The sequence below is a fragment of the Pleurodeles waltl genome, chromosome 3_1, assembly GCF_031143425.1.
Source record: "Pleurodeles waltl isolate 20211129_DDA chromosome 3_1, aPleWal1.hap1.20221129, whole genome shotgun sequence".
Lineage (NCBI taxonomy): Eukaryota > Metazoa > Chordata > Amphibia > Caudata > Salamandridae > Pleurodeles > Pleurodeles waltl.
In genome coordinates, this window is record NC_090440.1 from 1,495,383,156 (window position 1) to 1,495,407,798 (window position 24,643).

General features: G+C 47.5%; 1 protein-coding gene across 1 annotated transcript in view; it reads right to left on the reverse strand.

The window, feature by feature from the left end:
- LRP1B (LDL receptor related protein 1B) overlaps positions 1 to 24,643 on the reverse strand; it is a 4,500,992-nt gene that overhangs the window by 1,798,883 nt on the left and 2,677,466 nt on the right. The window contains exon 25 of the mRNA XM_069225083.1: positions 17,591 to 17,795. Coding sequence (XP_069081184.1) covers positions 17,591 to 17,795 — 205 coding nt within the window. The remainder of the gene's footprint in view (positions 1 to 17,590; positions 17,796 to 24,643) is intronic.

A 24,643-nucleotide genomic window follows, 5' to 3' on the forward strand; every position in this document is an offset into this window, starting at 1 on the left:
CCATTATTTATCTTAACCAGGGCCTATAAATGAAATGCTACTAGTGGTCCTGCAGCGCTGCTTGTGCCACCCACTGAAGTGGCCTTTCAAAACCTGTCTCAGGCCTGCTAGCACAGGGTCTGTGTGCACAGTTGTCTGCCACAGGGACCTGGCATCTAAATTTACTTGCCAGGCACAGAACTCCCCTTTTACTACATGTAGGTCACCCCTAAGGTAGGTCCTAGCTAGCCCTATGGGCAGGGTGCAATGTATGTAGAAGGCAGGACATGTTCCAGGTTGCCTGGCCTGTCCTGGTAGTGACAAACAGCCTAACTTGGTGTCTCACTGCTGTGAGTGCTGCCTTCTCATAGGATTGCATTAGAAATGCCCTACTTTATGTGTAGGGGGTATTGTCTGATTTATGAGGGGTAGCGTACGCATGTTTAGTATTGTTGTAATGGTGGTAAGAAATGCTGCTTACTGGTGTAAGTGGATTTTTTATTACTATTACAGAAATGCCACTTCTAGAAAGTGCGCATTTCTCTGTGCTTATGACTCTGGTGATTTGCAGCTTGACTCCAATCTACGTCTGGGCAGAGTGACAATTGGGCTTTGTGCATACTTTTCAGACAGCCTGTACACAGGTAGGGTGGAGGTGTCACAGAGGTGCATCTGCATACTGAATAGTCTTCCTGGGCTGAGAGAAGGGAGAGGCGGGGCACACCTGCATTTGTAAAGCCTGTGCCCTGGCCTCAAACAATTGGGTAGTTTACCCCCAACTGATGTTTGGAGCCTGTGCTGGAGGAGAGAGGGGCCACTCCCAGAACCAGTAGGAACTTGTTGGAACCTCCTCTCCCCTTCTTTTGTAAGACACTGTAAAAAACTGAGTAGAAGTACAAAGGAGTTTTCCCCACAATTTGGAGACACTTTGGCACTTACCCGGAACTGGACACAATGCTACTGGAGGGACTCACCAGGAACTGCCATGGACTGCTGCTGCTGTGACCTGTTTGGTCACTGTAAGGAACCAGATCCCAGGGCCACCGACAGACAGCAGGATGCGGAGGAGGTAAGGGAAGGACCCCTCCTCCCCGGTCACTGCCATAGGAGCATGAGGCTCCAGTGATCATTTGGGCACTGTGAAGGACGGGCGGTGTGGAAGCCTCATCGGAGGCTCCCTGCACCGTCAGGCTCCCTTATTGTACCTTTGGGCATTATTGCAGCCCCCTGTGTGGAAGGGCCAGTGAGGCCTGGGGAGGGCCCCCTAGAGATCGCAGACCCCAGTAGGGGCCCGTTATGAACCGGAGGGCGTGTCACTCCCCCTTCTTCCCCATTGTTTTGCTGGACTTTGGCCCCCCTTCGAGAGGGCCGTTGAGGCCCGGGGAGCCCCAGAGATTGCGGGCCCATCATAAATCTAGAGGGGTTGCTTGTCGCCTCCCTGTTCCCCAAAATCATCGGAATGCCCCTGTTTAGCACAGTGGAGAGCTGGAGGCCCCTTTTGATCTTTTCCTGGCACTGGAGGTGCCTTCATCATAAAACCAGGTACTTTTAAAAGGACAATATATATATCATAGACTCTTTATATAGACATTATTGATTTATATGTTGCATACCTATGTTTATGATGTTTTGCATATGTATGCAAATGTTCCTTTTATGGGCATGGCATGCTAATATGTTTTCCTGACTTGCCATAGGTTTTATAATGTTCCTAGTATGGGTGTTTATGATATTTCTATGACAAGTGCATTGGTGAAGTAATGTGATTCCTGACTACTGCTTATGTTGCTGAATACTAAGGTAGCAGGATGTTACAGATACATGCTGTTTGGTCTAATAATAGCATTGTGTACAATACAGTATATTTTCATATAAATTGGTGTTGTGTTTCCTTTGTGGTGGGGTTAGTGCGTCACATGTGTTGTGTGTATGGTACAAATGCTTTACACATTGCCTCTGGGATATGCCTGACTGCTCGTGCCAAGCTACCAGGAGGGTGAGCAGGGGTTATCTTGGATGTGTAACTCCCTTGTCCTGACTAGAATGGGTGTTTCTAACAGCGCAAAGTCGGGTATTGCGGCATCGCTGGATCTGAGGGGCGTTGGTTCTGGTGCTGCGGGGTGAAGGAGCAGAGGAGTCACAAAGAGGCGTCAGGTCCTTGCTGCGGAGTGGTGGAGGTGAGGTGGTGTTGGTGTGAAGCGTTGAATCTGTGCACTTTGGGTGGTCACGACGTGGTGCAGCAACTTCCACAGAGTCTTAGATTTCGGCAGGGCTGCAGCTGTGCGAGGACCACGGAGTTGGTTGCACGTGGCATCATGGGATTCAGCAGCGGTGTCAGTCCAGTGTCATCCGAAGTTGGTTTCCTTGGATTTTCACCAGCTTCTCCTTTTCCAGGGCCCATGGACTGGATAGGGCACCACTTGTCAGGTCAGGAGTGTCAGCGGAGAGTCCAGGTGCTGGTAGGGGAAGACTTTGATGGCCCTGAGACTTCAGAACAGGGGGCAAGCTTCTTCTCAAGCAGGAATCTACCACAAGGTCTAGTCTTTGTCCCCTTTCACAGGCAGAAGCAGCAACTGCAGGATAGCCCAACAAAGCACAGTGACAGGCAGGGGCAGTACTTCTCATCAGCTCTTCAGCTCTTCTTCTCGGCAGAGGTTCCTCTTGATTCCAGAAGTGATCTAATTTTCAGGGGTTTTGAGGGTTCTTCTCATAGCCCTTTATGCCTTTGAAGTAGGCCTACTTCAAAGGAAAGCCTCTCTTGTTTGTGAAATCCTGTCTTGCCCATGCCAGGCCCCAGACACACACCAAGGGGTTGGATACTGCATTGTGTGAGGGCAGGCACAGCCCGTTCAGGTGTGAGTGACTACTCTTCCCTCCCTCCCAGCACAGATGGCTCATTAGGATATGTAGGCTACACCCCAGCTCCCTTTGTGTCACTGTCTAGAGAGAGGTGCAAACTGCCCAACTGTCAATCTGACCCAGGCAGGCAGAGTCACAGAATGGTTTAAGCAAGAAAATGCCTACTTTCTAAAAGTGGCATTTTCAAATACACAATCTAAAAATCAACTTCACTAAAAGATGCATTTTTAAATTGTGAGCTCAGAGACCCTAAACTCCATAGTTCTATCAGTTCCCTAAGGGGATCTGCACTTTAATAATACTTAAAGGCAGCATCCATGTTAACCTATGAGAGAGATAGCCCTTGCAACAATGAAAAACAAATTTGGCAGTATTTCACTGTCAGGACATCTAAAACACATAAGTACATGTCCCACCGTTAACATTCTCTGCACCATGCACATGGGGTTACCTAGGGCCTACGTTAGGGGTGCCTTACATGTATAAAAAGGGAAGGGTTAAGCCTGGCAAGTGGGTACACATGCCAAGTTGAATTGGCAGTTTGAAACTGCACACACAGACACTGCAGTGTCAGGTCTGAGCCATGTTTACAGGCCTACTTATGTGGGTGGCACAACCAGTGCTGCAGGCCCAATAGTAACATTTGATTTACAGGCCCTGGACACCTCTAGTTCACTGTACTAGGCACTTACTAGAAAATCATACATGCCAATCATGGAAAGCCAATTACACATATATTTTACAGAGGAGCACGTGCAATTTAGCACTGGATAGCAGTGGTAAAGTGCCCAGAGTAACAAAAACAGCAAAAACAGAGTCCAGCACACATCAACAACCTGGAAACCTGAGGCAAAAGTTTAGGGGAGACCACGCCAAGGATGCCAAGTCTAAAAAAATTTTTAAAAAAACATCAAGGTTTTTCTAAAGCAAAGGAGAAACATCTGATACCGTTCCTCAGAGAGACTCAAAGATAGTGAGATTTCCGTCTTGAGTGCCCAGAAAGAGGTTCGCTGGGCAGGAGGATCCATTCTTGACATTTATAAAAATGCCATATCTAGCCAGTATGCACACTAAAACGAAATTAAAGTAAAATATGAATTTCAAGATAATAGAGGTAATGGAACCTCACAGCTCAATATATTGCAAAAACTGGGCTACATGGTACCTGAAAATTTGTGCAAGTATTTTAACCTGACAAAAAGATTTTAAAAACCTGGGACTGTTCTTCTCCTTAAAGAAACACTTATCTCCCTGCAGTGGTAAAAACTAGGGGGCATATTTATACTCCATTTGCGCCGGAATTGCGTCGTTTTTTTTTACGCAATTCCGACGCAAAACTAACTCCATATTTATACTTTGGCGTTAGACGCGTCTAGCACCAAAGTCCATGGAGTTTGCGTCATTTTTTAGCGTGGACACCTACTTTGCGTTAATGAGATGCAAGGTAGGCGCTCACGTCTAAAAAATTGACTCCGAGGCATGTGCGTCGTATTTATACTCCCGGGCAAAATTCACGCCTGGGAGTGGGCGGGTCAAAAAAAATGACATACGGGCGCTTTTGCGCCGTTTTTTAGTGCCTGTTAAAGGCAGGCGTTAAGGGACCTGTGGGCTCTGAAGGAGCCCAGAGGTGCCCTCCCATGCCCCCAGGGACACCCCCTGTCACCCTTGCCCACCTCAGGAGGACACCCAAGGCTGGAGGGACCCATCCCAGGGACAATAATTTTTTGAGGCATAGGGGGGCCTGATTCGTGCCCCCCTACATGCCACTATGCCCAATGACCATGCCCAGGTGACAGAAGCCTTTGCTAAGACAGGAGTCATTTCTATGGGGGTTGGGAGTGGAAAAAAATGGCGCAAATCGGGTTGAGGCAAAGAATTTGCCTCAGCCTGACTTGCCCCATTTTTTCACGCCCAAGCTCCATATCCCCCTACGCCGGCGCTGCCTGGTGTACGTCGTTTTTTTCAACGCACACCAGGCAGCGCCGGCGGCTAACGCCGGCTAACGTCTTTGCTTAAATACGGCGCCCGCATGGCGCTTCAGAATGGCGTTAGCCGGCGCTAATTTTTTTGTCCAAAACTGCGTTAGCGCAGTTTTGCGTCAAAAAGTATAAATATGGGCCTAGATGTCACCAAAAAAAAACATGGACTGCTCAATTCATGAATAATAAGAATTGAGAGTTCCTTCATCGTATAGCAAGGAAAATCAAAAGTCTGTAATATCCTCCCAATGGATCTGAACTCAATCATAGTGACCATGCCTGCTCCAGCTAGCCAAATTAGGAGCAGGCAGAGCCACAATCCTTCTTGGTCCCTGTTGTCAATGTCTAATTAAGATTAGAATGTTGAGTGCTCCATTGGAGACAATTAAGTGGATCTGGGCTTCTAATGGCTGGTAAAAGTGCGGAGCTCCAACATTTTATTGTGTGTTTTTCACAGCTGTTGCTGTGAACAAATACCTCAAGGAGCCCAAGGGGATTGCAATCCCCTCGGGCTCCGTGAGGCCTTTGTTTTACTAGTTAGAAAATTCTGCCTGCTTGGATCGGGAAGTTCTAACAGCCTTATAGCCTGCCGTAGCTGGGCTATTCCAGCCACTGAAGGCCTGTTCCCTTCTTAAAGGCTGAAGTGGCCATTTAATGGCCAGTATAACATAACACAGTAGGCTCTAAGGCTATATTGAAATGTTTTCTGAGCTGCCAGGAATTTCTCATATTCACTATGCTGCCAGTGGTAGGATCTCTTGTGCAACTAAAGGCTCAAATGAACACAAGTCAAGAGGTATGTGTGTTTTTTCCCGATTGACTAGGTAGTCTTTAAATGAAATAGTTATAATGTGGCAAAATGTGGGTTTGTCTATTTAGGAGTTACCAACGTCTTGAAGTCATGGAGAAAATTAATGGATTGTGGCGGAGGGGTCCTTTGCAGTGACTCAGCTGCTGGCCGTCCTGTCTGACCCAGCGGGGCTGGTGCTGGCGGTCCTTCATGGCCCAGCGGGGCTGGTACTAGCGGTCCTGTCTGGCCCAGCGGGGCTGGTGCTGCCGGTCCTGTCTGGCCCAGCGGGGCTGGTGCTGCCGGTCCTGTCCTGGTGCTGGCGGTGGCCTTCTGGGCAGCGGGCATGATGGCGGTGGCCTCCTGGGCAGCGGGGATGATGGTGATAGCCTCCTGGGCAGCGGGGATGATGGCAGTGGCCTCCTGGGCAACAGGGCTGATGGCGGTGGCCTCCTGGGCAGCGGGATGATGGCAGTGGCCTCCTGGGCAGCGGGGATGATGGCAGTCTTCTCCGCTGTGCTGCTCTTCCCAGTCTTGCTGACTTTCTTGTGGCCCTTCCCCACCTTGGAAGGTGTTGCAGCTGACTCCACACTCCCACCTGTATCCTGGGAGCGGCTTTGGTGGCTGGAGCCTTCACCCGCTCCCGCCGGGCACTGGCCAACTTTTGATGCTTGACAGGTGGGGGACTGTCCGTGCTGTGGCTCTGTGCCACACTGGCTGCCCTGCTGCCCGGTGAACTCTAGATTCCGGTGACTACAGGCACCACTGGTCCCGGAGATGTTGTGGCTGAGGTGCTAGGTTGGGACCTGGAGAGTCGGGTCCGAGGAGACCAACGGGGTGGGGGAGGTGAAGGAAAGAGGTCAAGGTTGGCCAGGAAAAGTTTCTTGGGAACACTGGGACGGGTAGCTGGAGGGGGTTTGGGAGTGGAGGAAGAGGTTGTGGTTGTAGGAGGTGTTCGTTTTGTGACTTTGGGTGAAGGTGCATGCACTGGAGGCTGTCATGAGGTGGACGGCTGTTGGGTGGGTGTGTGCCTGCGTTTGTGTATCTTGGGAGGTGGCGTCACAGACACACTGGGAGAGGACACAGGGGACGTGTGAATGGCAGTGGGGATGGTGACTACACGTGAGCGGGGTGTGGTGGTGTGTGTGCTGGTGATGGAAGTAGTGGCTGTAGATGTAGTGCATACAGGTGTGAGTGGAGACGAGACTGGGAGGGAGGAGGGAGACGAGGAGTGTCTGCATGTGTCTGATGCTTGCGTGAGTGCCTGTGGGATGTGTGGTTCTTATGTTTGCCTGAGCTTCCCTTGTGTGTTGAGGTGTGTGCATGCTGGTCTGAAGGTGTGCTTGGGATTGGCTGAGGTAGAGGGGATTGGGTCTGGGTGGAGGAAGTTGGATGGGGAGGCTAGAGACAGGGACAATGGCTGCCATCAGTGCTGAGGCCAGAGTTTGAATAGCTCGGTGAAGGGCCTCCTGACCAAAATGAATGCCCTCCAGGAATGCATTTGTTTGTTGCAACTGCCTTTCTACACCCTGGATGGCATTCAAAATGGTAGACTGCCCAACAGTGAGGGACCTGAGGAGGTCAATGGCCTCCTCACTGAGAGCAGCAGGGGTGACTGGGGCAGGGGCTGAGGTGCCTGGGGCGAAGGTGATGCCCACCCTCCTGGGTGAGCGGGCACAGGGCAAAGTCTGAGGGGCTGCTGGGAGAGCGGTGCTGGTACGGGGGTGGCGGCTGGACCTGTAGATGTGGGGGGGACAGATGTTGCCGCCACCACAAGGAAGCTCCCATCAGAGGACGAGTCCGTGTCACTGGTGTCAGCTCCTGTCCCCGCTGTGGAGCTCCCCTCGCCCTCCGTCCCACTTGTGAACTCCGATTCCGTTGTCTCACCCTCCAGGGCCATGTGGGATGCAGCTCCCTCCTGCTCCGGTGCCACTGCTCCTCCGCCTGATGATGCTATTGCACACAAGAACAGGGAGACCACAAAAAGGGGGGGGACGACAGAAGAAAGACATGTTGAGTGCATGCATTACCGCTACCGTTGGCGGACACGACAGACACAGAAGCCCCCTGCACTACGCTGCGCACTTGGGCTCCACTGTTCAATCCCTGGGACATGGCCTACAAGGCTATGGCCGACATCTGCACACATGCATGACACAGGAGCCTGACGAGGTGTACTTGGCACTGTACACAGGTGGGTTTGGGGTGCCACAGGGTCTGCCAGAACAAGGGGACCTAACTAGCACACACGCCCTGGCCTAGGGAAACCCACAGCCCACCTCCCCCACCCAGACACTTCCACTGCGCGCTAAATCAGCAGAATGAGAGTGTACTCACCCCCTTGTGGCTGCTGTGATACCCTCAAGCACCCATCCAACTCCGGGTATGCCACCGCCAGGATCCTGAACATCAGGGGGGTCATGGTGCGACGGGCAGCCCTCCAATGTTGGGAGGCCATCCCCAGCTGGGCCTCCGCCGTCTTCTTGCTCCAGCGGCGAATGCCCTCCCATCTCTTACAGCAGTGGGTGCTCCGTCTGTGGTAGACACCCAGGGTTCAAACAACAGTGGCCATAGCATCAGGGATGTCCCAGCCTATGTTTTCCAAAGTGTTGTCCAGAGTGTTGTCTGCCCTGCTGAGACACATGCGGAGCTAAATCGTTTTCCCTCAGGTGGGGGATTTGCCTACAGTGAAAGGTGACTTCTATGCCCTGGGACATATCCCCAACATCATAGGCGCCATTGATGGGAAACATGTGGCTTTGGTACCCCGCGAAGGAGTGAACAAGTGTACAGAAACTGGAAGAGTTATCATTCCATAAATGTGCAGATGGTGTGTTTGGCAGACCAGTACATGTTCCATGTGAATGCCAAATTCACTGGCTCAGAGCATGACGCTTACATCCTGCAGAATATCAGCATCCCTTATGTGATGGGTCAACTCCAGAGGCACCGTGTGTGGCTATTAGGTGAGCACCTGGAAGCAAGTCAGTGGGAATGGTTTACTGGGTCTGGGGATATCCCTACAGGTTGGTGTGTGTCTAACATTTGTCCCTCGCCATTTGCAGGTGACTCTGGTTACCCCAACCTGTCATTGCTACTGACCCCAGTGAGGAATCCCAGGACAAGGGCAGAGGAACGCTACAATGAGGCCCATGGGCGAACTCAGTGGATAATAGAGTGGACCTTCGGCCTCCTGAAGGCCAGGTTCAGGTGCCTACATATGACAGGTGGATCCCTATTCTACTCACCAAAGAAGGTGTGCCAGATCATCGTGGCCTGCTGTATGCTTCACAACTTAGCTTTGCGACGACAGGTGTCTTTTCTGCAGGAGGATGGTCCAGATGGCGGTGTTGTTGCAGATGTGGAGCCTTTGGACAGTGAAGATGAGGAAGCAGAAGAAGAGGACATCGACAACAGGAACTCGGTGATCCTGCAATATTTCCAGTGAGACACAGGTAAGAATACAAACCTGCCTACTACATGTACTTTAACACTACTACCTCTCTACTGTCTGTCATTTTCACCCAGTGTATGGTCACTGAGTTGTCACTTTCCCTTTCGATTTCACAGATGTGGGTCCCACTGTGTGACATCTGCTGTGTTTCCTCATGGACTAGAAGTGTGTGACATAGGTATGTTGACATTACATTTGAAAGAGCATTTTGACACTGTAATTGCTAATACACTATTTCGAAATCACAGACTGACTCCAGATTGTTTTGTGCTTCAAGGGTGTTTATTTAAGTGCTCAATATTGGAGGGGGTTGTAAAATGGTGAGGGGTGATGGTGGAGGAATGTCCATGGCAGAGTCCAGTCTATTAGTCTCACAGGTGCATTGCCCAAATGGGCATAGGAAGTGGAGCTGGGGCAGTTTGAGGATGGACAGGGTGGTCTCATTTCGTGGCAGGATTCTAGGCATCGTTCTCTGTCTTTGTCTTGGATCTCAGGGACCGTTTGCGGGGTGGTTCTCCCTCTGCAGGCGGTGGGGTGATGGTGTGGTGGTCCTGTGGCGGGGCATCCTGTCCACTAGCGCCGGCGGAGGTGGTGGGCAGTTCATCGTCCAGGCTAGTGTCAGGGCCCCTTGTTGTGCCACAGTGTCCCTCCTGGTGTTGAGTACTTCCTTCAGCACCGCTACGATGGTGCCCAGGGTGGAATTGATGGATCTGAGTTCCTCTCTGAAGCCCAAATACTGTTACTCCTGCATGTGCTGGGTCTCCTGAAATTTGGCCAGTACCGTTGCCATCGTCTCCTGGGAGTGGTGGTAGGCTCCCATGATGTTGGAGAAGGCCTCGTGGAGAGTGGGTTCCCTTGGCCTGTCCTCCCCCTGTCGCACAGCAGCCCGCCCAGTTCCCCTGTTTTCCTGGGCCTCTGTCCCCTGAACGTTGTGCCCACTACCACTGCCCCCAGGTCCCTGTTGTTGTTCGTGTGGTGGGTTAGCCTGGGTTCCCTGCAATGGTGCACACACTGCTGATTGTCGTGTCCTGGCACAGAGGTATGGGCCCACTGGGTGGGTGCTGTGCTGGTGTTTCCAGAGGGGGAAGCTCTGTGGTGGCCTGTGACTGTGTGAGGGGAACCGACTGTCCCGAGGTCCCCGATTGGCCGGGCTGGTCATCTAGATCCAGTTGGACAGAGCTGCTGTCATCACTGTGGGCCTCTTCTGTTGGTGGTGTGGACATGTGTAGACCCTCCTGTCCGGTGACGTTGGGTAGGGGTCCTGCAGAGGTACAAAAGGATGTTTATTACATCTGTGTGTGCTATGGTGTGCAATAGGTGGGTGACCGTGTACCCTAGTTCTTGCATTCCTGTGTGGGACCTTGTGTGATAGTAGTTTAGGGGTGTGTATGGGTATGTGCAGTGGCCATGCTTTGGTGATGGGTGTCCATGCTTTGTTGTTGCATGCAGGGCTTGGTGTTAGGATGTGTGGTTTGTGATGTTGGGACATTTGTGAGGAGTTGGAGTGATGGGGTGAGGGTGAGGGTGTGGGTATGTGATAGCATGCAAGTAGGGTGGGGGATGTAATAGTTAAGATTTGACTTTCCGGAGTCCATTCCTCCATCTACTCCTGCGAGGCCCTCAGGATGCAGAATCGCCAAGACTTGCTCCTCCCATGTTGTTAGTTGTGGGGGAGGAGGTGGAGGTCTGCCGCCAGTCCACTGAACCGCAAGGTGGTGTCTTGAGACCACGGAACCCACCTTCCCCCGTAGGTCGTTCCACCTCTTCCTGATGTCATCCCTATTTCTTGGGTGCTGTCCCACTGTGTTGACCCTGTCCACTATTCTGCACCATAGCTCCATCGCTTTTTGAGCATTACTTTTCATTATACCACTTTCGTGTTGTTGTTTTTAATCTTGGTCTTAACCCCCTGTTGAGTATTAAAGAGTGATTTTTACGGGGCACAGAACCAATTTTAATCCTCTCCTGTCTTGAGCTATTGCCTGCCTGTAGGTATTAGTTTCTCATATTCCACCACGGCAACAACCATAAAAGATCTACGGCAAAGAGCCCCCTCATGGGGAGCCCGTCAGACATTGCCGCGCTGGTCTGACGAGGAGCCCCCTGATGATGATGCATGACATCCGAATGGATGTGTGAGGGCTCTTGCTCCTAAACAGATAGGTTTCCCCTTTTTCGGTAGTAACAGTGCACTCTTTACTGTTTACCACATCTGGAAATACACATACACACATTTGCCTATTATCCCTTTACTAATAGTGTACAGTGCCACAGACAACTGCACTATACGTGAAACAGGAGTTTGTAAAACAAACAGCATAATGCAGGAACATTATGTGTGCAGTAAGGGAGAAGGAGGGGATCAGAGAAACATAGCTTAACTAACTATGGGATAGGGCACGTCTGGCAACACTACCAAGTAAAAGATAAGCTTTAACAAGAGAAAGCAAGTGCCCGAAAAGGGTATGTGAACAGACCAAAAGAAAGGTGTGCCTTCCAAATCAATATGGCACAATAGAGTTTATGGTATCTAAAGTCACACAAAAAATGCAAGGCCTTCTTAAGTCAGGTATTTTCCATGAAGCCCCCTTACTATAATAAAACAATCCTCCAACTCAGTGGAGGTAACAAATCTATATATCTCTTAAATCTACAATAACTCCATTCGTAAAATAGGCGAGAACTCAGGTCAATCTCCATGCACATTTTCACTCTTCTCTTCAGACAATTGATACTAATTTGCTGAACTGGTAGGTGCTAAAGGGAGAAAAAAGCTTTGAGATAGAGGAGTTAAATTGTGCCAGGAAGACTGCTGAATCTCTGGGTGCAGAAACTCAGAGCACATAAGTATCTGGAGAGCGGAGTCGTAAAACTCCATACGTAGTTTGTTGATACCAAAAAGGAGTAAATGTACACAAAGGTGTAAGTTTACCTTTGTGAATCAGGCTTACAGTTGTCAGAAATGTGGGTATCAATTAGGAAAGGAACCAGTGTCAACCTAATAAAAGCAATGTAGTTGAGCTAAACATTCCTGCCAAAAGTCAATGCCTCATTTGACACCTATCCACCTTGTGGACCCATTTATGGCCACATTCTGCTGCCTTGCCTCAAAGAGGATTTTCAATTAGACTATGGGTCTGATTTAGAGTTCTGCGGACAGGTTACTCCCCCCAAATGTGATGGATATCATGTTCACCATATCACTGGTGCATTGCATCCAATTGCACTTATATTTTGATGTTTGTGATGGATTAACCTATTCACAAACCTCTAAATCAGGCCTTACGTCAGAAGGTAAAACTTCAGAATAGGAGAAACCTCGGGCCAGATTTAATATAAAATAGCAGTGAATGGAGCTGCGCCAAATTTCACAGTATCACGCACTGTCATTTTCAAAATGCAGGGGTGCGCCGTACTTACTACAATACAGCGCACCCCTGTGTTTACCCCTGCGCCAGGGCTAAATTTGCTGCTGTGCGCCAACGTAACCACCTTTGCGCCATAGTGCAAGGATGGCTGCGTTGAGGGGGAGATTTTGTTTTGTGCAGGAAGGGAAACATTCCTGCACAAAAACAATCTTAAATGGTGATTTGCTCATTCTATGTGTGCTGAAGAGTGCAGCACACATAGAAAGAGACAAAAACGAGGAGAAATGAAAGCATTTCTCCTCGTTGTGCACTCTAATGACACCCCCGGGGTCGGGTTAGATTTTGACGCTGCCTCAGGTTTACGAAATCTCGTAAATCTGAGGCAGTGTCAAAATGCAATGGGTGTTGCTGTGGCACACCCACAGCACCACTCATTGCATGCTCCTTCCACGCAAAGTACTGCATGTAAAGGGGCCATATTTACAAGGCGGCGTTAAGCAACAAAAAGTGGTTTTACGCCACATTGTAAATACAGCGCAGGACATAGCGCCAGAGGAGCGTCACAAATAGGCCCCTTGGTTTCTTTGTCCAAACTGCATTAGTTTGTGGTCATCCTTAAATAGCACCTAGGTGCAAGTGCAACCAGATGACTGCAGTTCGTGCTTAATGCATTTTGACACTATTTTCATGTAAAACTTTAAAAAGTCTTATCTCTGATTCCCCCTCATTTTTGTATAATTTTCTTCATTAAGTTAGTCTCTATTTTTATAAATTGGGGAGTGGAATTTTATTGTGAGGTTGATGGTTTGGTAGTTCAAAAGGCTTTAAACATTTTCTTGAGATAAAACTGTCTGCTCTGCGCCATAACCTTCAGGTGCTGAGCTCAGGTTTAAATTACTGAAACTTTTACTGGACCTAACAGGCATATTATCATTATTTCTTGTGGTGGACTACCACCCATCCCTACATTTAATCCACTTTCTGCCATAAAGAGGCTGAGGCTCCCTGCTGGATAAACTGGATTGGAACTGAGTGAAATAAATAATACGCAGAAGTGAATTATTCTAAAGAACCACAGCCCTATGTCGAAAATCCCAAGATGAGGCTGCAGCTAGTGAAACAGAGAACCAAAGCTGGAATATATGTAGGTTACCAAAGTCCTTAAGGGGCGATTCACTTGCACGCCTGTAATTCTATTGTCTTAAATGTTCACAATGCTATAGTTGAGAAAGATCAAGATGTGATGGGCAGTAATGCTAAAGATGCTATGAACTGGATTAACAAAAACAATAGCGTATAGACTAAATGCTCAGTGCGTTATGACCTGAAATGTGCAAGAAAATCACAGCAGAATGTACATTACAGATTGGCATGCTTCACTAGTAGCTTGCGGCTTACACAATGCAGACAGATAAAAGATGATTAATCAGGCATGCTTGTCACTTGACAGCATGGACGGTTCGCAACTAGGTCATCAACAGTATTGTTCATTTCAGGAAACCAGACTTTGCTTCATAGTCTTGCTTTTGTTTTATTTGCTTCTTAGCGACCCATGTGCGAAAGGCACAGTGTAGGTTAACATAGGACGGGGAATGACAATCCAGTGCCCCTGAAAGAGGACGCCATCACTTGTAACACTATGCTCATCCCTTCCTCTCCAGAGGGCAGAGAATTATTTCTTGTGAAGTCTGTTGAAGCCACACACATTTCTCAAAAACTCTTTCCATTGCCGTGATTTCATAGCTGTGGGCATGTGGATGACACAATTTGGCTTGAGTGGTGTTTGCTATCACCCCCCAGCTGAGAATCTGTGGGCACCTTACCAACAATAACCATTCTAGACAATTGTATGCCAGTTTTGGAGTGAACTTCCCACACTAGATGGAAAAGCCAAGGAAACTCACTTCTGAAGGTATCGAGGGGTCAAACACTTCTCTGATATTGATCACTTTACGTGGGTCAACTTGGATACTGTCCCCTGAAATATGTCTTGGTAGAACTTCACCTCTTGCTACAGGAAGTGACTTTGGCTTTGTTGAGTGTCAGACCCCTGTCTACAATCTGCTGAAGCATACTGGTGCCCCATCGTTGATGTTCTTTGATGGAAAAAGCATTGACCAGAATGTCACTGATGACATTAAAGACTCCATAAGTCCTGACAACATCTCCTGCACTACATTCTGGAATATTTCTGCCACTGATAAAATCCCCAGATTGAGACAATGCTAACTACAGAGGCCCACATGTGTTAAGAAGGAAGTAAAGTAGCAACAGTCCTTGCTTAGTTCCAGTTAGTGATTGCCAGCCTTCACATCAAGTCAAAAAACAGTGGGCTCTAATAAGATTGTGAATTAGGTCATCCTTATTGGGTGATAAATGTCTTTCCCACCAAATTGCCTTGTTGGGCAGACTTTGCAAATGCAGATGCCGTCAGATTGGTTGGGCTTGTGAGCCACCACCATTGGTAAGACCCAGGATGTGGGACTTGACACCTTCACAATAACTCCTCGGTTCTCCAGTTTCTGGAGCTCTGCTTCTATTGCTGGCGGGAGGTGAAATAGTATTCTCCAGTGTTTGAGGGTAACAGGACAAAGAGACTTATCAATTTGCATAGAAACAGGTGGTTCTTGAACCTTTCTAATCCCTTGAACATTTACAGGAACTACAGCATGCTGATATCCCTGACATTGATTGCTTGGGCAAAGTGAATGAGTCTGAGATTTTCTGCAATGGAGAAACAGAGCAGCATCTCAATGTCACTGGAGGCAACAAAGGAAATAGGGCCAGATGTTTGTGATTTCACTTAGAGGGAGAAGCCAAGCCTACTGATTGGTCCCTCCGGCTGGTAAGTTGACTTGGGTTGCTTATTGCGCAGGGCCACTGACAGTGCAGCTATCCTGAGCTGCGGGATTCATAGCTGATGCGATGCACAACACCAATTTTGTTAGCACTGTGAGGGGTTGCAGATCTAGTCCACCTGTACAATGTGGGTCTGGAATACTTGACAGTGTATTGAGGCCTGTGCTCTACCCAAGGGGCGACGGTACAGCAGCAAGTTATCAGTTTCTGTGGTGAGGAAGTGTGAGTTTTGGACCCACTTCATTAGGAAGGGGTATAGCAGCCCCGGCAGGGAGATGACACTGGAACTGGTAGTAGGTGATGGAATATTGCAGCCTCTGGGCTGGTTCACTGTGGGCTGTACCAGGTAGTACATGCACAGTTTATTGCCTCACTGGTTGACAATAATGATGCAAATAAACTAATCTGGATACTTGAGGTATCATTCAAACCCACTTTGCAATGGTTGCAGGAGTGTGGGATGGAGGAATAGCTATGCCTTTTTCAATTCAGTACCTTCGCTTGGCAAGGATTGCCAGAGGAAGAAGTGCCTGGATCAAGGACCATCCTTGTCCCCAATGTGAGGCCTTGCCTCTTGCATGTATGCCCCAGTGCTCTGGACAAACTGAAAGTGAGACTACGAGCTGCAGTATCACACTACTGGCCCACATTAGCCCAAAACCAATTAACTTTATTTAATCCCTGCAATGCCATGCCTGGTGTTGTGGAGGATGATGTGTAGGCATTTGTGCGAGGACCCTGCCTCTCAGTACATGGATGTGTCAGGTGACACTACAGCACCCTCACTACATCACTGTCTGCAATGAGAGTTCAAAAACTGCATGGGCAGATTGCAGCATCCTCATTGTCAGCAGCAGCATAATCCTTCGATTAGAGAAGCTGCAGGAAGCTTCACCAAAAACATTGGGACAAATAATGGGAAGTTAGCAGGATGTTGTAAATGAAAGAACGTGCAAGGAAGAAAGACTGAGCATTCCCACTTGCAATTCAGAAGCGAAGAGAAGGAAAAGAGACTTGTGGTTATTGTTGTTCTTGATTTCATGCAATCAAGCACAGATTCTTAGAACATTTTAGTGGGGAAGACAAGGGCATGTTGAAGCAGGAGAAGAGTTCCTGGTGGATACCTGGATGAATTGTACGTCCCAGTTAGTTCACAATTTACTGACTGCTTGTCAGAAATATGCCATATTTACAAAAATACAGCACACCTCTGTGTTTCCCCTAGCGCAGGTGCTAAATTTAGCTCCCTAGCACCAATGCAGGCATACTTCACCAAAGTATAAGGGTGTCTGTGTTGAAGAAAATGATTGTTTATGTGCAGGAGGGTGTCCCTCCATGCACATTCATTGCATTTTGCGCTTTCTATGTGTGCTGCAGAATGCAAAAGTAAAAACAAGGGGAAATAAAACTACATCTCGCTGTGCCGTGCTAACACCACTCCTGGGGTAGCGTTCGTTTCTGGAACCTCCTCAGATTTATGATTCCTTGTAAATTTGGGTTAGCATCAAAAGCAATGGGTGGAACGACCACAGCAACACCCATTGCACGTTCCTCTGCCACATAAAACTGAGTCGGAGGGGCCCAAATTTACAAAGTGGCGTTAAGCCACAAAAAGTGGCTTAGTGCCACCTTGTTAATATGGCTCAGTGCACAGCGCCACCGGAGCATCACAAAAAGTGACGTTCAGTTGGCACTAGGGGCTTGGATATATGCCACCAACTGTGGCTGCCTAAGGGCGAGATACAATTTTGAAAGTACATTGTTTAAACCAAAATGAAGCTGCTGAAAATGTGCAAATGAATCCATGAATTTTATTTAAAAAAACATTGTGTATATGTTCTTTTTATTACCCACATATTTTAAGAAGCAACAAGAAATTGCAGCATGAATATTGAAGATATATTAAAATCATGCATGTAGGGCAAACATGTTAACTAAAGGGATATGGTAAAAAGTAAAAAGATGAATATTATTTCTAACTTTTGGCTTAAAACAAACTTATAACATGATTGTCATATGACAGGACTGCATACGCAACTCTACATTTATTTTAACTTTGTTCTTTTGCTCAATGTAGTGATGTGTCCTTAAAAATTAAACCCGTTAGAAGTTGGTATAACATTAATCCTCAGATGAGGGTAAAATTGATGTAGTGGAAGGCATCACACACTGGAATATATTATTGTGGAAATACATATCTCATGTCTCAATTTTAAGATTAGAGATCAAAGGTAATACAAAAGGATGCACCCAGAATATTTTATAGTTAAGCATAACATGAGGGATCAGATAAGAAAACACTTACCCATATCGTGGGTCCAGTGCGATGGCTCTTGGATGCTCCATACCCCCTGCGATTAGCGTCGATCTCATGGCACCATTCAGTTTAGCGACTTCAATCTGGTCTAAGTTACTGTCTATCCAGTAAATGTTTCCTGCAATCCAATCCACCGTTAGGCCCTCAGGAGTGGCGAGGCCATGTTGTACCACCACTTCAATACCGCTAACACCTACAGTGCAATGTATAACAATGATAAGCTTCACATAATGGTTCAACAGTTTATACAAGAAATAAAAAACATATTCAGCCTTCATTAATCTGGTTGATGGTGGTCTCCTCTGAAGAGAAGGAGATTCATAACTTCATAAAACTGTCAAAGTTTAAGGAATATGTAGGTTAAAATAATACTAATAGTTAATGAAAATGGAAGTGCATGTATAGTTACCAGAAGCATTTTAAATTTGTGGGCCCAAGACTTACATGCTAGACAAATAATGACACAAACACATGATGCATATGTGTGTAACTGGCCATGTGCACCAGGCCTCTTATATTGACAGGGTTAACTGATGCCTGTGATGGATGGGTGTGCTCTAGGTGTAGGTACAGCCACCAGGAAAGGGCTGTCTTGTCATTTGTCCAAAGGAAAACTATAAAGCATTGCATTTCAAAGTACAACAACTATTTTGGAAGTCTGCTTCCAAGATAAGCTATACTAATAATAGTACTAAGCTAAAGTTGCACAACCAGTTAGGGTAGAGGATCACAAACCATATTTCTATGATGTCTTAAAAGCCAAAACATGTTTTCATATGTTTCTTTAATTGTGCCAACTTTAATAATTCTCCTCGGTAAAAAATTGGATGTTGACTGGAGAGTGGGCCCTGGTCAAGCAGCAACCACAATCCTTGTTAGGGTAAGGCACAAACAAACCCCAAGATAACCTGTGCTCAGCCCCCTGGTAGCTTGGCACAGAGCAATCAGGCTTAACTTAGAGGAAATGTATAAAGTAGTTGTGCAACACTTCAAACAATAAAGAGTGAAAACAAGATGGAAAGATATCCCACATCAAGTTATAAAAATAGAACTTAATTTAATAAATAAAACAAGACGAAAACAACAAAAATCCAATCAGTAGAACCGGGGTTAAACATTTGTAAAGAATAAAGGCCCTCATTCCAACCCTGGCGGTCTCTGACCGTCAGGGCGGAGGGCAGCGGAAGCACCGCCAACAGGCTGGCGGTGCTTCCAGGGCTATTCTGACCGCGGCGGTAAAGCCGCGGTCAGAAAAGGGGAACCAGCGGTTTCCTGCCGGTTTTCCCCTGGCCCAGGGAATCCTCCATGGCGGTGCTGCTTGCAGCGCCGCCATGGGGATTCCGACCCCCTTCCTGCCAGCCTGTTTCTGGCGGTTTTCACCGCCAGAACCAGGATGGCGGGAGCGGGTGTCATGGGGCCCCTGGCGGTTGTCATTCGGAGCTGGCTTCCTCGTTGCAGGGGCTTTTCCGCTGGGCCGGCGGGCGATCTTCTGGCGATCGCCCGCCGGCCCAGCGGGAAAGTCAAAATGACCCCCGCGGTCTTATGACAGCGGTGCGGTCTTTCGGCGGTTTCCGACCGGCGGGCGGCACCCTCCGCCCGCCAAAGTCGGAATGAGGGCCAAAGTGAAAAATAGTGTCTAAAAGCACAACAACAGCTATCTGGTCACACTGATCTGGGTAAAATTTAAAAGCTCAGGCCAACTGTGATGGAGCGCCGGTCAGATAAATTTGCAGATGAGTCCCACTGAAGTTTTATCTTTTCATTTTTGTGAAAAGACTCCTAGGGATGCAAGAAACAAGGACAGTGTTACAGGAGGCTGTCGGCATGGCAAGAAGAGCTGGTCAGGCATTACAGATTGGTGGGCTAGAGCTCCAAGTTGGGGTCCCCTGTCTCCTGTGAGCAGTCAGTGCATAGAGAAAGACTGGCAGCAGTTGGCAAATGGGCCTCTTTGTGTCTGCAACAAGAGCGACAAGAGCAAAGGCTTAATTTGAACTCACTCAGCCACCCCAAGCATCCAAGACCTGAGAGGAACCACCTGGGGTTTAGGAACTTACTGGAGCTTGGCCCAAGAGCTGGCTGGGGAGCCTTTATTGTCCCTAAACCTCAGAACAGGATTCCAGCAGACAAGCCCTCAGAGCCACTTTAGGGACTGTGTTCAAGATGAAGTTTCAGATATAGTTCCTCTTCCCCCAGTTCAGTACAGTGGCAGTCCTTGTAGCAGCCCAATAATTCTTCTTACTGGTGGATCACCCACAGGTCCAGAAGTGCATTGAAGGGTTGGTGACTGAGGTCCAGTATTTATACACAGTTATGCCTGTGAAATGGGGGAAAGCTTCTAGAGGCAGTCATTTGACGTGCATAGATTCCCTGTCTTCCTGTCCTTGGCCTCAGACTAGCTACAGGGGATTTGCCGCCCTCTGTGTTGAGACAAGACACAACCTATTCAAGTGTAAGTGGGGCTGGGCCTAGCTCATCCCACCATACCTACCAGTGATGGCCTCTCCTGTCATACCTTAGCTTCTCTATGTATGTGGCACTGAAGGAAGAATATAAATAGCAAGATATCCCAGACAACCTGTGTTTCTTCTCTGATTTCCTCAGGTACCAGATCCGGAACCAAACCCAACAATTTGACTTTTAATGTATTTTTATCTTCTTTTTTATTTTTCATCTTTCATTGATCTATTTCTGTTTTTTTTTTCCACGTACACTCAGAACATTCTATCTATTTCTACAAAACAAAAAATTATCACTTCTCCATTTGTACTGAATAATTGTACATTGGTTGCATCCAATTCTTATATGGGTATGTTTACAAGAAAACTTCTGAAGCATTACAACCTTTTTACATATATCTTGATTATCTCTCATCCCATCAGACCACTCTTTTCTTTACCCAACACATCCTCTCTCATTCCACATTCATACTCATCCTAGTCACATCCCACATACACAATGAATGACATGGGAAAAGGTCTTCAATTTCAACTGCTGTTGTGTTGCGAACTAGGATTACTGCTGAGGAGGTATATACAAAACCCAGTTGTCAGCTACACCTAGTCATGTGACCCAAAGACAGGGTGCAGTTACAAAATGGCTAAGGCAAGAACATGGCAACTTTCTTACAGAGGCATTTTCAGAATTGCAATTTAAAATCAGATGTCACCACAAGCCAGGATTTTAAATTGATATTCCACAGACACCAAACATGAACTGGTCATTTCTTCACATTTGGAAGTTACACTTATAAAATGGAATACAGTAACTCCAATGCTGTCCTATAGGAGAGAGATGCCCTGCAGCACTGCAAAACTAAGTTAAGAGTCTTTCACTACCAGGACATGTAAAACCTAAAGGTACATCTCTTAATTTTTAAATACATTTCACCCTGCTCTTTAGGCTGTTCAGGGGCTATCCTAAGGATGGCTTGTATGTAATAAAAAGGACAGTATGGGTCTGGGAAAAGGTTTATTTTGCCAGGTCAAAATGACACTTAAAGCAGCACACACAAACTCTGCAAAGGCAGGCCTAAGACGTGTTTAAAGCACTACTTAAGTGGGTGACACAGCCCTTGCTGCAGGCCCACAAGTAGCATTTAATTTACAGGCCCTGGGCACATGTAGTGCCACTTTACTAAAGACTTACAAGTCAACTAAATATGTCAGTTGGGTATAACCCAATGTTAACAATGTGTAGGGAAAATGCACCCCCACTTTAGCACTGGTTAACAGTGGTAAAATGTGCAGACTATTAGGACCAGCAAAAATGAAGTCAGACAAAACAAGACATGTGAAGTTAAAAAGTTAGGGGAAAACCATGCCAAGGATGCCAGGTCTAACAAGTGTCTACCCAGTTGAAAGTAAAGAGGCCTACCCAACCTCTTGGGAATTTTCTTCACTAAAGCAGAAGTACCTGGAGAAACCATCTGCACTGGTGTGGTCTGTTCCAGGACGGTATTCCTCCATAAAGTCCATTCCTTGCAGGGAGGTGGACCACTTCAACAGATTTGGATTCTCACCATTCATCTGCATTAAACCTTCAAGGGGTTTTTGGTCTGTCTGAACATAGAAGTGAGCATCAAACAGGTATATTCTCAGCTTCCTCAGTGCCCAGACCACTCCAAAGGCTTCCATCTCTATTACACTCCACCTCTATTCCTGGGGAAGTAAAATCCTACTGATGAATGTAATAGGTTGATTGAAGCCTTCTTTGTTTAGTTGTGTGAGCATGAACCCTATACCATGCTCTGAGATGTCTGTCTGCACCTTGAATTCATGGGACAAGTCACGAGCCACAGGCACAGGCTGTGCACATGGCCTCCTTAACGGTGTAAAAAGTGTTCTGGCATGCCCCTGTCCAGATCAACTAACATGGCTGTTTCTTAGAAGTCAGCCCTGTCAAGCGGTGCCATATCCCTTGACAAATATTCTATAATATTCAGTGAGGCCTTGGAACATCCTCGCTTGTGTCTGGGTCTTGGAGAGATCCCACACTAGAATGACACTTGGGCCCACATTTATACTTTTTTAGAGCCGCATTTGCATCATTTTGTTTACGCAAAAGCGGCGCAAAGTTAAAAAATACAATTGTATTTTGTAAGTTTGTGCTGCTTTTGTGCCAAAAAGCGATACAAACATGATGCTAAAAAAGTATAAATATGGGCCTTAGTGTCCCAAGAAGTTCACTGAACCCTGCCCTATCTGGTACTTTCTTGCCTTGCTACTCAGGCCTGCCCTCTATAGAGCCTGAGCCATGTCTCTGAGTTGGCACAAATGGCCCTCCCAGCTATAACTGAAGTCCGCAATGTTGTCTAGATAGTCAGCACTGAAGTCTACAAATCAACTAGAACCTCACTGACCAACCTCTGGATGGTGACATTTTTTAACCCAAAGGGCATTACTTCGAACTGGAAGTGCCCTTCCGGTGTTGAAAAAGCAGACCTCTCTTTGGCCCCCTTGGTTAAGGCAATCAGCCAGTACACAGACGTTAGATCAAACGTGCTGAGAAACTGGGCAGCTCCCAACCGATCTATGAGCTCATAAGCTCTCGGGGTGGGGTGTATCATTCTTGGCGACTGCACTAATCCCCGATAATCTGCAAAGATTCTAACTTCTGGGGTGGAATCTGGAGGAGCAACATTAGGGACCAACACCACTGGGCTGGACTAAGGGCTGTTTGATGACTCAATAACCCCTAACTCTAGCATTTCCGAGAACCCTTCTTAATGCTGGCTCCCATCTTGTTAGACAACCAGTAAATTTTGTTCTTCAGCGGTGTGCTGTTCCCATTATAATTATCATGGGTACACAATGTAATAAGTCCTGGGGTGTGGGGGGGCATGGTCTGCCTGGAGTTAGACTGGCTGCCTCATCTGAGTGCTCTGGTGACCAGGGCCTCCTCTGCTTGTTCCTGATGGCACAGGTTCAGACTGCCTAGTCGGCAACTAGGTCCTGGGAGTCCATAAACTGGTCTGTGTTGGCTGTATTCTGTGCCGGGCATGATGTGCCTGCCACTTGTCAGTGGACTCAATGGATGAAGTGTTGTGAGCCTGTGGCAGGGTGGACCAAATGACAGTTACAACTTAATTGCCAACGGTGTCACCTCTTGGATGCTGTGACTCACAGCCTTGGGGCCCAGTAACTGCCTATGATCCTTGGGGTGTTGGAACAGAGCTGTGGAGAGAACTTCAGCATACTCTCAAGGGGCCTGAACAACGAAGCTGTGGCTGCCCTGACAAAATGGTGGGTGCAGTGCAAAGGCTTAGGAGGCCACTCAGCTGCAGGTATGGCCTCTGTGCTGAAGTCTTTGCCCCACTGCAGACCTGATTCAGCAGCATTTGGATGGTTGGGAGCTGCCTGAGGCTGTGTGTATCCAGACGGCTGCCAGAGTTAAAAGTGGCTTGGTGCTGTAAGGGGCAGCTTGGAGCATATATTTGGGCTTGGTTGTGATCTGTGTGCCATACATGTGCTCCTGTGTTGCAAGAACGGAGGCCTCCTCTACCCACCTTATATGATTTACGATATACTCTTGTGGGACAATGCAGCTGCAGTGCAGGTACCTGGGACTATGAGGTATGCATAGTGGATCTGGTCTCCGGTGCCTTGAAGCAGATAACAGCAGTGGGATATGGTAGCTGTGTGCCCAGGGTGAAGGAGTGGTTGCAATCTTTGTACCATACCCTATACTATGAAGTACTACTAAATTTGCAGGCAAGACTCACTGTGATAGATAAAAAACTAGACAAGTTGAATATCAGAATGAATACCATTGCTGCCAAGTTGGAGAAGCATGATGGTTGTCGCACAGGAGCAGAGCTTTGTATCTCCAGTGTAGAGGATTAGCAGCAGAGGTATAAAGAGAGGCTACAACAAATGGATTAAGCCCTGAAAGCAGTTATGTCTACAAATGAGGACCTAGTGGCAAGATACGGATGCAATGACCTGCACATTCTACGAGTAGCTGGATCAACCAACAGAGGGAAGATGGAGACCTTTCTGAAGAACCTTCTTACAACTCTATTCAGAGTGGACGCTTTCTCCAAGATGGTTCTTGTTGAGTGAGCACTTAGATCATTAGCCTCCTGACCTCCTCCTGAGGCCCCTGTTCACCTCATTATAGACAGCCTTCTCAGTTACTGAGATAGAGACACTGCACTCCTGTTGGCAAGAGAACATAATGATTTGCAATATCACAGTGACTGACTAGCCTTCTACCTCGATTTCACACCTGAAGTTCAGGGGGTGCACCAAGTGTTTCTGCCAGTCAAGAAGAAACTCCAGGACTTCCACATTCAGTATGCTATGTTATACATGGCGAGGCTGCACATTTCTCACCAAGGAACCACCAAGCTCTTCACTGAATTGTAGCAAGTAGCTGCTTATGATAAGAAACTCTGTCTGTCCAGTGCCTGGCAGCACAAACCAGAGACTGATAGCTCCCCTACTGCTTCGGAATTTTTGACTCTAATCCTGCAAAGCGCTGAACTAGCATAAAAAATATTGATGCTAATTCTGTACCTACAGCCATGGTGCACCGTATATT